The following is a 15907-nucleotide window of genomic DNA, read 5'->3' on the forward strand; positions in this document are numbered from 1 at the left end:
CCCACTATGCTAGAATACTAAAATGCAATCTTATTTCATAAAGTCAGGTTGGTAGTTGTTCAAAGTGGTTTACTTTGTCTGTATCCCTCAAGAATATTTATTAGACTCTGGTAACTCCTTGATAAAATGGTATGTTCTAAAATAAAAATGTACTGTTTGTAGCATACACTTCAAATACGGAAGAAAAAAGTATAATCCATTCAACGCATTTTCCTATATTAGTGTAAGATGAGCATCGTTATCTACCAAGTGAGTTAATACTACACAAAAGGCATTCATTCCGTATAACATGCTTTATCGCATTGAGGACAGTAACTAACATTGAGCAGAACAGTTATCTATCCATCCAAAGGACACACGGGCTAGAAGAGGGCTAAGGACGAACACCGATGATACATGTGGTTAAGTAGCAGACACTTGCCATGTTGAGTTTCCACACTCCATAGGAACAACACTGATTTGCTATGAGGAAGGGGGATGCCTCCTAGACAAGGGTACTCTAGTTGTTAATACACAGAAGCAGGAGAAAGCTAGAACACTGCTCTTCTCGAGACTAATAGGTTAGTGTCTCTAGGCACAGCAAGCAGCAGCAGTTAGATACAACCAGGTGCTCTGCAGGCTTCCGTGAGGTCTAGAAGGCCCATACATTACCTCAGAAGCTCAACTTTCCGCTGCATCTCACTGCACGTGATCTGCAAGTCATGCATCATGGCCTTCAGCTCTTCCTCCTTCTCTCCTTGAGAAGGTGTATCTTTTTGTTTAATTAACGTACTGACTCGCTCCCTCAACTTTCTAGTCAGCTCCTGAAGCTTTTGTTTCTCCAGTTCTAACTCTGCGATTGTGACCTGATGTTGAAGGCGTGTGTCTTGAAGGCCTAGGAGAGCAGCACTCTCCTCCAGGATAACTTCACTCTGCACACTCGCCTTCTCTTGATGTGGCTGAATTGTTCCATGGAACCAGGCAACCTCGTGTGCTCTTATTCTAGCCAGGAGCCGTGCGCTTCCCTGTTCACAGCATTTGGTTTCTTGTCTGCATTCTTCTATGATGTGGTGCATGCTCATGACCTTGGGTGTACACTCTTCTGGAGTCTGATGGAGGTCAAGCACCTTTTCATCAGAGACGACCTCCAGGTTTTCTGAAGGGGCTTCCCACAAGGGGTAGCTGTCATAGCGCAGGGGGGCTCTTTCCAACGCCTTCTCCATCCTCCCTTGAAGTCTCAACACCAGAGCACTGAGCTTCTCATTTTCCATTTTGACCTCATCATAACTCTTCTCCAGGCTAAGGAATGTCTCCATCACCTCCTCCATCTTCTTCATCTCATCCTGCAGCCTGAAGATTTCAGCAGCCAGCTCCTTGTTGCTGTCCAGTGACTCATCATAGCGTGTCTCCATGAGTCTCAGCTCCTCCTGGAGACAGGCATTTTCTCTAGTGGCGTCCTCAAATAACAACTTATACCTGGAAGACGCCTCGGGGATTCTCTCCAGCATCTTTAGTTTCTTTTTCAGCACAGAAATATCAAAAAGTAGGTCCTGCTTCCTTTCAGAAGCCCGATCGCAGTCTGCACGTAAGGCTGTTAGTTGCTCCTGAAGCTGGATGACCTGGCTCTTCAGGTCCCAGGATTCAGTCCTGGTGTCTTCACTGTTTTCCAGCTCAGAAAAGCACTCCACGGAAGCTTCTGACTCCTCGGTTTTGCCCTCCTGCCTCCGAACAGAGCTTGTCCCTGTGCTTCCCAGGTCCTGGGTCTCATGGCTTCCCAGGTCACTGAGGATGTGCCTGGAGGTGGCACTTTCTCCTTGCTTTACTTGTGATAGAAATGGCTCTGCTTGTTCCCTGGACCTTCCAGACATCTCAGTCATTTGCTCCTCCAAACAAGATGACATCACTGCCCCCGGCTCTAACTTTTTCAGCCTCTGCTGCAACCTAGAAATTTCAGTAGCCATTTTTGCATTTTCCTTCACTGCGCGCTCATGAGCTCTCTGCAGGCTGATGAGGACATCGCCGTTTTCTTCCAACAGCTGCTCCCCTTGCTGAAGTAGGGACATGGCTCCATTTTCTTCTGCCTCCTCCCCTGCCATTACCAGGGAATGAGCACTCTGAAGCCCCGAGAGAGAGGCCGCCTGTTGCATGCCCTTTACTGTATTCTGGAGCCTGCGGATTTCTGCACTCAGCTCTGCCTTCTCTAGATCTGCTCTCTCACGGCTCACTCTGTGGGCGCTCTCCAGGGCCGCAAGCTTGCCTAGCATATCTCGCCTCTCTTGCTCATGCTCTACCTGCAGCCTTTCAAGCTGCTGGCTGGCCAGCTGCTCAGAGGCCCCTGTCTGGCATAGCTCTCTCTCCCTCAGCTCTCTCTCCTGACTTCTCTTCAACTCAAGCATCTGGTCAGACAGGAGCCTGTGCTGGCCCTCAGACGTGTTCCGTAGGTCTTCCAGGTCTTGCAGCAGCTGATCTCTTTCTGCGCTCAGGCTGTTCAAACGTTCCTTGTACGTCTCCTCCAGCATTTCCCGCTCCTGGTTCAGGACAAGAGCGGTCGCCTTCTCCCTCTGGAGCACCTCCTTCAGCTGCTCCTGGGCTTCTGTGCACTCCTGAGTGAGCTCATCCTTCTCAAACTCCCACTGGGATCTCTCTTCCAGGTGCTGGTCCAGGAGGTCCTTCAGCTCTCGGCGGTGGCGCCCCTCCGAGCTTTGCAGAGTGCGTTCGCAGTGCTCAGTGACTTTCTCACAGTCAGCCTGAAACTGGGCTTCTATCTGAGAGGCTCTTCTATTACACTCTGTTTCCATTTTTTCCCTAAATGTGGTCAACATACAGCATTATTGAAAGTGCTGCCAACTCCGGAAGCAAACCCAACATTTTCCGGTGCACAAAGGAGGCTGCCGGGCAAACAGCCATGGGATCATGGGACCACTTCCACAGTGCTCCGATTCCTATGCGGTTCAGGTGTACGGGGAAGGGAGCTCTCCTCTGGGAGCTAAGGCTGGTGGCCATCAATATGGAAAACTTATCTTTCTCTGAAGCCAGGGGAAACTTACAAAACCAAATCCTTGTATATACCCCGGGATGTACTTATGTGGTTTAAACCGATGCCTTAAACTGGCCTTTCTCATGAAATGACCAAAGACACAGTGACCTCACTCCTCATCTGGGAAATACTTATTCATTTGGACAAAGAAGGCATTGTAGGATTTCAGTTGCATAAATCAGGCATAATAATAACTGTCTTCTGCTTTTTTTTTTTTTTTTTTTTTTATAATTTAAACTTATTTTATGTGCATTGGTGTGAAGGTGTCAGATCCCCTGGAACTGGAATTACAGACTGTTGTGAGCTGCCATATGGATGCTGGGAATTGAACCCAGGTCCTCTGGAAGAGCAGCCAGTACTCTTAACTGCTAAACCATCTCTCCAGCGGGGGGGGGGGGGGGGGGGGGGGGGGGGGGGGGGGGGGGCGTCATCTACTTTTGCTTCTTATTTAATGAAGTAGCACTATATTAAACAAGGTGGGAAGCTCAAAATCTCTCAGTTAGACCTGGGATTTCATACAAGGAAGATAAACACAAAATGGCATTTCATAACAGGGAGGGAACATAAGTATGTCCGGAATGCAGTTTATAAATAACTTTTCTCAGAAAGCAACAGCATCAATGCAGGAAGGCTCTGGTCCTCATCTGGAGCACAGAGAGACAGCAAGTCTCATGCAGGAATGGATCCTGCAACTGCCCGCCCTTCCCCACATGCACATACACCACAACAGTTCCAGTAACCCCAAGGGAGGCTCCCGGGTAAATGAGGCAAAACTGGTTGGATTTTAATTTTTAAAGAACTAATTAGATCTACGGGCTGCTCTGTGTCTGCCATGCCCCCAGTCCTCTCTGATCCGCAGGGACTCCCCGAGAAGCGGTGCCCAGGCTGTCCCAGTTCCCTTCACCTTCTTACCTCTCCTCTTGAAGTTCCCTCTGGTGACGTTCCAGGAGCTCTTTCCTCAGCTCCTCTTTCTCAAGAGCGTGCTTCTCTACGAGGCTCAGCAGCTGCTCCTGGTAGGATTGCTCCAGGTCCCTCGTCAAGCCCCTCACCTTCTCCTCGGTCCACGCAGCACCCCGAGCGAGCCCCTCTCTCTCCCGCTGAAACCGTTCCTCAGCTTGCTGCAGCCTGGCCTTGAGCTCCTGTTCATGCTCCAGCCGCAGCTCCTCCTGGAGCTGAGTCTTCTCCTCATCAAACACCAGCTGCAGCTGCCTCTTTTCCTCCTCATGCCTGCAGCTGGCCTCGTGGTGGGCCTCCTTCAGCACCGCCGCCTGCCCTTGGAGATCGGAGATCTCTCCTCGAAGGTCACTTATTTGTGTCTCCAAGGTGTGCATTCCTTGCTCATACTTTTGCTTCATGGCCGCCTGCTCCTTCTCACAGGTGACTCTGGTTTCATCCAGCTGTTTTTCATAATGGTGCACCTAGAACCAGACAGTGAATCCGCGAAATGACTGGGTTCTAGGCTGTGCGAAGGCAGTGGGTGGGGGCGGCAAACAAGTGCTTCTGACCCACGGGACACTCTTGATTTCTCATTCTGACTGAAAGCGACTTAGTTCAAAATGACCTGAAGTAAAATACTAAGGCCAGTAAGGTCCGCTTTTATTTATTTAGGGTGTGTGTGTGTGTGTGTGTGTGTGTGTGTGTGTGTGTGTGTATGCATGTGTGTTTGTACATGTACAAGGAGAGGCATATGCATGTGTGTGTATGCACGTGTATGAGGGCAAGAGAACAACCACAGTGTCATCCTTAGGCACGATCCACCTTCTTTTCTTCAGACCCGTCTTTCATTGGCTTGGAACTCACTAAACAGGCTAGGCTGGCTGGCCAGGGAGCTCCAGGGTCTCTCATGGAACTAACAATTCCTTCCCGACTTTGTGTTTGACATAGCCTGCAGGGTACCTTACAGGGTTCAAGAAACATCTGAAGACATAAACTAAGGATTCTAAGACCCTAAGTTTGTAGTAGGAAAGGAGAGGTGGGAAGGTGAATGGGAGGACATTGTGAGGCTCCACTCAGTGCTCAGCAGAGTTATTCAGAAACCAGTAAAATTCAAGTGAACACAGGAGAGCAGAGGTTGGGAGACGGCGCTTGGTAAAGAGGACCTCAAACCCACATAAAAACAGCTGGGTGTGGGTGACAATGCCACCCACAGGGAGGCAGAGACAGAGGGTCCCCTGGGCAAGGCAGCTAGCTAGCTAGACTAGATGAGTGGGCGGGCTTTGGGTTCAGTGAGAGACTCATCAAGGAAGGCATTGGATGTCAATCTCCAGCTTTGACATATGCTCTCGAACACTAACGTGCATATCGCATACCATGTGCAAGAAAAAAAACCCAAAAACCAAAAACCAAAAAAACCCTCAAAACATGGCGAAGGTGAGCAGCAGTCACATAATGAAGGACTGAGGGCCAAGGATAAGAACTTGTATCTAGTCCAGAAAGTGGCACTACATCAGAGAAAGTGTTTTGTTTGTTTTTAAATTGGGCTATTTTTAAACAGGTTAAAAACATCATAATTAGTATATTACAATATGAGAGGCTGAGCACATCACATTCCGGACAATTTTCCCCTTGTCCGCAGTAAAGACCAAAGGAAAATCACACCACGGAACAGGCCTTGACCTCAGCCCTCGAACTGCAGAAGACATGCATGGTCGGTGAGGACAGAGCCACAGGAACACAGTGTGCTGACAGGACTCAGCCACCAGCGACAGAGACTGGGAAGCAGGGCTCACCTTCTCTTCCAGCTCCAGCCTCAGGTGACCCAGGTCCCTCAGGTGCTGTTCCTTCATCTGCTCAATGGCCAGCTCTGCCTCGATGCTCATGTTCAGCGGATTGCTTTCTTCAGAACCAAGTCCCATGTTCAGTGGATTGCATTCTTCAGAACCAAGCCCTGCGAACACAAGACACACCTTTAATCCCAGCACTTGGGAGTGACACGCCTTTAATCCCAGCACTGGGAAGGTTGAGACAGGAAGTAACATGGCTAGGCAGAGAAAGGAATATAAGGCAGGAGGAGACAGGAATTAGGCCCTATTGGCTGAGGACTCAGAGGCATTCAGTCTGAGGATTCGTGGAGACAGGATCTTCTCTTTTCAGGCCCTTGCAGGCTGAGGAGTTGGTAGGTTAAGAGGTGGCTTGCTCTGTTTCTCTGATCTTTCAACTTTCACCCTGGTATCTGGCTCCGGGTTTTTATTAAGACCAATTAGGATTCATGCAACACCCACTGACCCTGCCTCAGGTTCTGTCACTGGCACACTCTGGCATCTGTCGAGGGCTATGGCTTGACAGGGCAACAGGAGGAAGAAGGGGAACAGAGTCTTCTGAATACAGGCAGTGTGCAAACCTTAGCAGAATCCATCTTTTTGAATGATTTATGGGCGTGTGTGGAATATGTTGGTTGAATGTGAGCTCTCAGTATAAATGCTATGTGGTAAGGACATAGCCACCAGCCTTTTGTCTACCCAGAAACTGCCCAGTGACAAATTCAGAGGGATAATGTGGCAGGGGAACAAATAAATGGCTAGAACCCTTGCTGCTGAGTCTTATGGGGCTAACTTCATGGGCCAAGATGTCTAATCCATCCCTCAAGGCTGCACACCATTGTCTTACTGTCATGAATTTCCTGGGGTCTAGGTTACTTTCACCTTCAACAATCAGCTACAAATAGGGAATGGGTCAGGGGTATGGGTGCAGACAACTGGGGAGGGGATTCTCAGCACCTTCAAGGGAGTTTGGTTTTCCCATTGTCCACAATAAGGACCAAGGGAAAATGGAAAATATGAGCAGAAATTGAGGAGTGAGCTAGCACAAGGTCAGATATATCTACTCCTAGGTAGAGATGTCTTAAGGCAGTGAGACTCAAATAGATTTTTCCATCGGAAGATACACAAGCAGATGGAGAGTCGTTCTTGGGTAGCGTTCTAGCAGCTACGATTGACAGGCTTGCCTTGGGCTTTCTCTTCATAGGTTTTGGCACATTCCCACCCCAAGACGGCAGAATTTCTTGCAACTAACTCCCAACATTCGGGGTGGACAAGCTACAGTAAGTGAGTCAAGGATTAGAGAAAAGGACTCACGACTTCTTACACCTCCTCCCCGCCACCCCAGCCACGTGGTGATCCTACACCAGAGGCCAGCGAAGGAATAAACCTCCTTCCTAAGAACCAAAGGGGAGGGGGAGGCTACAAAGAGCACCAGAACCCATAGGAGCCCTGCTGAAATGAAAACCCAACACACTGAGGAAAGAGGCAGGCCCCAGGCGAAGAGCTGAGCGTGACTGTATTGTGGTTCCCAAACAGGCCTGCCCTCCACCCTTGCTACTCACTATCTCCCTCAAAGCCACAGGCATTAGCTCTTCACTTATTTGTTGTTCTGCAGAGGCCAATAAGGCATTTAGCCTAGCCAGCCTATGAAAATCGGTTATGGGTTCTGTGGTGTGTGGCTGGCTCGCTCTTCCAAACCGTCCTCATACCAGGCAGACACTGGAAAGAGTCAGCAATATCAAAATCAGAAACATTTTTATAAAGAGCTCAAGGACAAATGGAAAACCCAGCCACAAGTGAAACAGCTCAAGAAGTGAGACTTGCCAAAGTCTCTCTCTCCCTGGATTTCAGGATGCCCGTGTTCAGCAATGCCGCACTCAGCATGGTTCTAAAAACTAGGTCAAACGCAGATACCAAAAAGATTGTGTGCAGACGTGTTTACCTTGGTTGGGCTCAACACCACCGCTGTTACCATCAAGTTCCTCTGACAGCGAGTTCTTCAAGGGGAGCCTGAACACTTTGCCTTGGGCACGATATACTTCTAGCTCTGACTGGAGTTCGTCCACTTGGTCTTGTAACAGCTGGAGTTTAAGAACCAACACCAGTCTTACCGCGAGGCACCAAGAGTGCAACCAACAAGAAAAACAAAGAAACTGGGTAATAGCAAAATAGGAAACTTTGTGCTTCAGAAGACACCAAGGAAGTGAAAAAGATGGGGGCTGATGGGAGAACTCGGAGGTTGAGAACCTGTCTTGCTCATGCACGGGACCCGAGTTGGGTTCCCACCACTCAAGTCAGGTAGTTCACAATCATCTGTGACTCCCACTCCAGGGGGATCTGACCCCCTCTTCTGGCCTCTGCAGGTACTGCACTCATGTGCATAAACAACACAAACATATACATACAACGAAAAATTAAAAAAATATATTTTTTAAGGAAGTAAAACAACAATGCAGGTAATTAGAAGAAAGTTTCACTAAGTATCAGATAGGGACTTATAACTAGAATTTGTAAAGATTATTAGAACTCAAAAGACAGGGAACTCAACTAAAAATGGGAAAGACTATAATAGATAGCTCACCAAGAAGATCCACAAACAACCAATAAGTACATTCGAAGAACTTCAACACTGTTAGCTATCAGGAGAATGGTAAAATCCAGCATGGTGTATGAAAGATGTGGGGGTATGAAAGATGTGGGGGAACTGGGACTCTCATATGGTGAAAATAACATGGTGTCAGGACCTTGGAGGAGGCCTGCCATTCCTAAAAGTTAAACATTGATTTATCTTTGGCCCAGTGGAACACTCCCAGATAAATAAACCTCAAAAGAAATAAAGTATATGCCCATCCAAATATCTACACAGAAACATTATTCATGATAGCCCCCCAAAACCCAAATGTCTATTAACTGATTAACAAAATGTAACATATCTATACAACGGGACTTTATTCAGCCACTGGAAGGAACAGAACACAGATACATGTAACAACATGATAAACATGGACAGTATCACCAACTGAAGGCAGCCATTTACAAAGGACCATTTGTTACATGATTCCATTTCTATGAGAGGTGAAGATTAGATCTATAGAGAGACAGAAATTAAACCAGTGGCTGCCTGTGGCGGGGATGGGGGGGTGAGGGGGACAATAAGCAGCTGGCTAAAGTGGAACAGGGGTTTCTTGGGGAGACGACAACATTCTCACATTGAGTGTGGTCGGGGACACTCAGCTGTTTGAATATAATTAAAGACACGGAATTGTACATCTCGAATGTGTGGAATGTATGGTCTACACAGCAGTTATGAAAAGATGAATTAATTGGGAGAATTCTGAAGGTATCAGTAACAGATTTACTGACGATTCATTCAATTTAGAGACAACTAAAACAAAAACTACATGACTAGACCCAAGAGCTAAAACGTAATCACAAAGGCAGCAGAGAAGTGTCTGTCGTTTCTCAGATATGCACACACGGCTCCTGAGAAGGCAGGCTAGACAGATTTCCTCATCTCTCACAAGTACAAATTGTATCTAATTGTATCTAAAACAACTAGAATTCCATTTCACTTACCTTGTTTAAAAAGTTTTTTTGTTTTGTTTTTTTGTTTTTTTGTTTTTTTTTTTTTTGGTTTAAGAAAAAAAAAATCAAATTCCTAAGCTTAGGGGAGTTAATTTAAGAGAGACTCCTGTTAGTTGTAAGACCAACTGTAACTGGAAATGGCTGTGTTTAGTATGTCCCTGGCTCTGTTCTAAGATTCTCTGTGAACCTCCACAGCTGCCCTTTGGGTGGGCACTCATTTTGCCACTGTGCATAAAGGAAGTTGAGGCATCCACAGACTTCAGTGAATGTGGCCAACCAGCGCTGAGGCTGGGATTTGAACCCAGGCCCTCAGCCACTCACCCTGCACTGTTGCTCATATTCACTTCTCATCTGCACCAACCTCTCTTCTTGAAGAAAGAATTCAGCACTGGTGGGATCGAGGTCACCAAACTAGAGAGGACAAAGAAACAAAGCTGTCATTCTTCCCAAGGGCCCTTCTTTGACCTATCACATTCCAAAGATCCCAGCTTCTGCTGTCACCCGAGCTCCCAAATACGACAGGAATGCGGCATTTAAGCAGAGACACCACCAACCGGAAGAGGAGGAGAACACCCAAGAGCGATGTGCTCCGCTTGGGTAGGGAGCCCATCTCCGAGCCAGGCAATGCTTCCCCTCACAGCCACTCCCCTAAATTATATCCCGAGAGGTTACAACTTCCCGTAGGTATCCAAACAGTTCCCTAGTAAAAATGTTCTTGGCCTTGCCTCTGCTCTTTCGGGTGAGTGACATTTTGGGCCACTCATCGGGAAATCAGAAGTAGGCAGACCCACCTTTTCTGCTAACACATTTTCCAGATTGCGCTGCAGTTTACTCGTCAGGGTCTCATACTCTGCCAGCTTCTCCGCGTTTTCCAGAAGCTCGTTTTCCAGGCGATTGTTTTCCTTGAGGAATTTGGTAAAATAAGCATGACACAAGTCAGAAATCAAGAAACCGTTTTACCATTTTATATGAAGCATTAAGCCAAGGCTTGAGATGAAGAAAACCCATTTATCCTGGAAGCTAGAGAAAATCAGAACCAAAATATTATTAAAAGGTCAATACCTAGCTCATGATCTGAAAGTCTGCTTTTAAAGAGAACCTTATAAAATTGTGCTGTTCCATGCCTGAGCTACGAACAGGCCCACGTGGATACTGAGCATTTGAAACACATCTAGAATCAACTGAGACATATGCCGTCAGAGGAGTATACACACTGGATCCACACCGTAAGCTACAAATATGGAAGAGAGCCCAGAGGGATTTGTGTTCCCTGGTTCCATTTCAAAATGATAATGCCGCTGGACGGTGGTGGCGCACGCCTTTAATCCCAGCACTTGGGAGGCAGAGGCAGGCGGATCTCTGAGTTCGAAGCTAGCCTGGTCTACAAAGCAAGTTCCAGGAAAGGCATAAAGCTACACAGAGAAACCCTGTCTCGAAAAAACAAAAAAAAAAAAAACAAAAACAAAAAAAACCAAAACCAAAACAAAACAAAACAAAAAAAAGATAATGCCTTGTAGATACTGAATTAAATGACTTGAAATTAATTTCACTTTTTATATAGTTATTTTTTTTAATATGAAAATTTTACTTTGACAGCAACACTTTTTTTTTTAAAAAAAAGAAGGTACATGCATGGCTTTATTTTATTTCTACACAGCACTAAGTGGAGTATTCTGAATGACATTCTCGATGTATTGTTGAATGTAAGAACCTGGTTATAAAGTACTTTTTCTAGGGCTGGCGTGAGCTGGCTCAGTGGGTAAAGACATTTGCCACCACACCTGCCGAACTGAGTTGACGCCCCGAGACCCACACGGAGGAAGTTGAGACCTGACTCCTGAAAGTTGTCCTCTGACCTCCACACGTGTGCACGTCAGTGTGTGTGTCCACACCAAACAAATCACGTTAAAAAGAAACACCTTGTCTAGCTATAGCAAGAGACAAAGAAGAACTATAAAAAGAGTAAACCCCAAATCATTTTTTATTAATGAGCATTACAGTTTATAGCTAAGTTATAGATAATTTTGTTGAAGGATACAGAAGTTACATATAAATGGTTCATGATTTATATGTATAAGCAAATTATAATACAAGGACACACCAACTAAAACTCACAAACTTTTTTTCCACTAAAAAGAAAAGATCTTTCACAGTACATTTTAGAAAGGTTTTATCTGCATTTGTTTAAAAAAAAAAGAAAGAAAGAAATATATACTTGCTATTTGACATATTTTCTTTTCCAGTGTTAAGGGCTGATTGGAAGAATGCTATTTTCCAAGTACATTTTGCCAAAAGGATAGAGAGCCAGTATATTTTTAATGTATTCTAGTTCACACTCTCACATAGCAATATGGAGTTACAGAAAGAAAAAAAAAAAAAGAATGTACTTAAAGCATTAAAAAAAATACTAGCTGGGGCAGGGGTAGTGGCACATGCCTTTAATCCCAGCCCTTAACCAGCACTCGAGAGGCAGAGGCAGGTGGATCTCTGTGAGTTCAAGGCCAGCCTGGTCTACAGAGTGACAGCCTGGATCAGCCAGGACTGTACAGAGAAACCCTATCTTGAAAACAAAACAAAACAAAACAAAAAAACAAAGAACAACACCAAGATACCATCTTCTCCTAAAACGCCAACTCTATTATTTTTGTCTCTCAAGGAAGAGCCACACTCAGATGCCGACCTGACAGGAGAGAACCCTGCATTCCAGACACCCCCTGCTGCTCTGGATACCGAATCACGTACTGTCACTGAGCGCAAGGGACAAGGTAGACTGCAGGAGGAAGGCCGGGGTACAAACAGCTCCAGTAGTAGAGGTACAGTCTCTCGACAACAAGACAGGGGGTGTCATGGAGATGGAAAGGGAACACGGCCTGTGGTGCCGGGGACATGCCAAAGGGGTGTAAGGAGGGACAGAGAGCTCACGGAAGGTGCAGTGGGGGGCTCAGGGCACGGGGAGTAGCTGGTAGGAGCCCCGGTTAGAGGGACGTGGAATGGGCACCCTGGTAGTGCCCTTGACGGCTAGCACTCTGTTTTTAAACGGGCATGTTTGCACCTGTCGGTAGTTGAGTTTACTCCAATGGATGCATGGAGGAAAGGACTGCTGAGGACACCCATTATCACCAGAAGGGCCACGGTGAATCCGGAGCCTAATCAGAGACCGCGGAAATGCAGAGGAAGGGGTCTGTCTAAGAGGTGTTTCAGAACACCATCCTGACTCAAGAGTGGCGGCACTGAGTGGGCGTGGCTGGGAATTTTAACTTCAGGGGCTTCCAGCAAGTGATGCTGCTGCTAACCAAAGGGAGACTTCAGGGGACAGCAGAGACTGGCATTACCTCGGCCTCGCCTCCATTGTGTGGACGGGGGGGGGGGGGGGGGGGGGGCGGGGGGGGGCACTCCTCATAATAGCAACAGGAGCAGACACTATCCCCACACCTGCAGACACTTTACTTGTACCGTCTGCTATGACATCTACACCAGGGTCAGAAGAAAGCTGTGATGCGCCCACCTGCACCTTAGGAAGCAGGCTTGAGCAACTTCATCAAGGCCTTCCTGTCTGCAGAGGGCCCCAGAGGCCCGGTACTATACTAGCAATCTGGTATGAGGGTCCAGAAAAGAGGAGGGCAGCTTCCCTCACTGGGGCAGAGGGAGGGAGGGAGGACCGCAGAGGAAAGTCACGTTTGGAGGTCCAGAGGATGAGGATGGGGGACAGGTAGGAAGGGGAAAGGGAGGCTGAGGCTGGGGACAAGCTTAGGGGAGCAGCTTAGGGATTGCGGATGTCAGCCAGGTCCCAGCCAGTCCTGAGGAGCAATTGTAAAGGCAGCTAGGAAGAACAAGCTATACAAATAAGCACTGGTCCATATACCAGACCCCTGGCCTCCTGCAGTCCCCAAGGCTAGCAAAGCCACCGCCATGTGCCGGCCATGACAGTGAGAATTGTTGGGTTTAGCCCTAGGCAGACTCATGCTCTTAGCAAACAGGAGCCTTCTGTGTGGGTCCCCAGCATGGACCCAGACCGCAGAGCTAACAGAAAGACTACCTTCAGGGAGAGGGCAAGGCGGTCCCGGATGTAGTTCTCTTCTGTCTTGGCCTTTTCAATTTCCCGCTCCAGCTCCACCCGCTGCTTGGCCACCTGCTGCAGGATCTGTTCCCTCTCTTGACGGAGTTCGCTCTTTAAGGCTGCTATGCGCTCCTTGTATTCTTCATCCAGCTTCCTGTGAGGGGGGGCAAAGCAACAAGTGGCCTTTAGGTCCCTTGGAGGAGAGTATGTGAAGATTCCAAAGCCCGAGACGGAGGTGCAGAGTTAGAGAGTGTGCTGGGGCAGTGTCTAAAGTGTCCTGCCTTCCCGGAGGCTGGGCCAGACCTCTGCAGTCAGATGAGGGCCCTAGCGGTTCCCAGCCTGCCCTGAGTGGGGCTGGGGGAGTAGGGGGACAGCGGAGAATGGGGGGATGGGGGAGATGGGACCCTGACCTCGCCCTTCTGGCCACACCTGAGGTTGTACTCGTTCCTCCGCTCAATGGCGGCATGGTGATCGTCTACTTCTGAAGCCATCAGAGACTTGAGTTTCTCTGCCTTGTCCAGGTCCGACCGTAGCTTCTCTTTCTCTCTCACCACTTGGTCCACTCGCTCCCTAGAATTAGAAATCAAGTGAGTTAGGAGCAAGCTGTTTCTAAGCGACCAGGAGACCCAAAGAGGCTCTCATCTGGCTTGCTTCAAAACAAACACAAAACCAAGACAACCAAAACCTTCCCCAAACAAAGATGCCTTCCACAGTTCCCTTCAGAAGCTCCAGCCAATCGGAGCGCCAGCTCGCTTCCCTTCAGCTGAGGCGGCTGACTGTTTATCAGGTAGACACGAAGGACAGCCACACTGGCCTGAGGACAGGAAAAGGCGCCAGGTGACAAGCTGTAAAGGGAACGGACCAGGCAAACCTTCTGCTCAACTTACAGTAAGTGCCGGATCTCAGCCTTGAAGCTGGCCAGAGCTGCCTGGTGGATGCTGTTCTTGGTAACCAAGAGTTCGTTTTCAAGAGCCAACGTCAGCTCTGTCAGGTTGACATTCCCATCCAGGCTGAAATCCAAGGCCTGGGAATCAGAATACGACAACAGAGTCAAAACAAATCACAAGCCCAGCTTCAGAAAGCGTGTAGACGCAGACTGAAGCCAGCCTAGAGACCTGGGGGTGTGGGGGCGCTTTCAGGGACAGCTTTCATCTCGAACACAGTTTCTTAAGGAAACCAAGCTTGTATCTCATGATATCCCACCTGACATTGCAAACAAACGCAGGAGTGTAATTTCAAGGGCTAAGAGCTTTCTTACGTCAATAATTTGAGATTTAAAAAAAAAAATGGAACTTCTTCAGCCACGGGCTTCTGGTAAAGCAGGCAGGAATAGTTATCTCTTATCTCTGAGATCTCATGAACATTAAGGCATTAAGGAAAAATCAAGTCAAGCGAGTTTCATGAGATAAACTGACACCCCCTTCCCGGGATTGCCAGTTGAGAGGCCACACCTTCAGGATCTCCTGGCTGTTCTCAACGCCTTCTTCCTGCCAGGTGTCCAGGATCCTCTCCACAGATGCGTGGCCCATCCCGTCATCCAAGCAGGAGAAGACCCGGAAGCCAATGGTACTTGTCATCGCCGACGAAGTTGTGGTCCGCCGTCCACTCTCATCAAAAGACTGGAAGAAGAAAGATTCTTAACCAACTAAGGTGGGCCCCAGACACTCAGCTGGGTACTGGTTAAGACTGGGATGGCCAGTCCTGGCCACGGAGAACAGAACTGAATTTACAGTTGAGGGTGAGGGTAGGGAAGCCATGCTGTGCCTTTGATCTGTGGTTCCCAGTGAGTCAAGCCTACAAGCTTATCAGAAAGAACTGGTGTGGGAGAGCTGGCCGTAGATGAGAGGCACCTCTACTTGATACCAGGTTTCTCTGACCCCATGCTGCCATCAAGAGGCATAATTAGTGGCCTTCACACTCTAATTTATGGCCGCTTCTCAAGCCATCCTTTCCCTTCGAATGGCCACATTCCTCCCTTATTCATTCTCTAGAATACTTTCTCTTCTTAGTATTTCACTTTAGACAACAGATTAATTCATTCAGAATTACTAAATGGGTTTTTAACACTTATTCTGGAAGAAAATATTCCTCTGGTTCCTCTTTTCTGAGATAGGTTGCACCATGTAGCCCATGCTAACCCCCAGCTTGCATTGCTGCTCCTGCCTCTGGCTCCCTGGAGCTGGGATGACAGCTGTGCACCACCACACCCGGCTCTGCGCACTACCTCTCACCTGCATAGAGAGATGCCGCTTCAGTTGTCTATAGGGAGTAGATGCTGACGGCGTGAAGGATTTCCCCGTTTTGAACAGACCATAGAAAAAGTCTTCAACACTCATTGTGCCATCGGGGTCGAGACCGAGGAAGACCTCCTCCAGCATCTAGGTGAGAGCAATTGCATGTTTTAACCACACACAAATACCACATGCACAAGACGCTTCTGGCCAGTAGAAATGCATCCCACTGTTGACTCTAGGACTCCAGACATAATTT

At 47.8% G+C, this 15907-nt stretch overlaps 1 protein-coding gene across 2 annotated transcripts in view; it reads right to left on the reverse strand.

Moving 5' to 3' along the window:
- Positions 1-15907, reverse strand: part of Nin (ninein) — a 95536-nt gene that overhangs the window by 32446 nt on the left and 47183 nt on the right. For both annotated transcript variants that reach the window (XM_059278970.1, XM_059278972.1), the window contains exons 6-16: positions 15649-15795; positions 14869-15036; positions 14305-14441; positions 13847-13987; positions 13397-13571; positions 10152-10262; positions 9682-9771; positions 7718-7856; positions 5746-5903; positions 3929-4434; positions 652-2784 (exon numbers count right to left, since the gene is read on the reverse strand). In XM_059278970.1, coding sequence (XP_059134953.1) covers positions 652-2784; positions 3929-4434; positions 5746-5903; positions 7718-7856; positions 9682-9771; positions 10152-10262; positions 13397-13571; positions 13847-13987; positions 14305-14441; positions 14869-15036; positions 15649-15795 — 3905 coding nt within the window. The remainder of the gene's footprint in view (positions 1-651; positions 2785-3928; positions 4435-5745; positions 5904-7717; positions 7857-9681; positions 9772-10151; positions 10263-13396; positions 13572-13846; positions 13988-14304; positions 14442-14868; positions 15037-15648; positions 15796-15907) is intronic.

This window comes from Peromyscus eremicus, chromosome 14 (genome assembly GCF_949786415.1).
Source record: "Peromyscus eremicus chromosome 14, PerEre_H2_v1, whole genome shotgun sequence".
Taxonomy (NCBI): Eukaryota; Metazoa; Chordata; class Mammalia; order Rodentia; family Cricetidae; genus Peromyscus; species Peromyscus eremicus.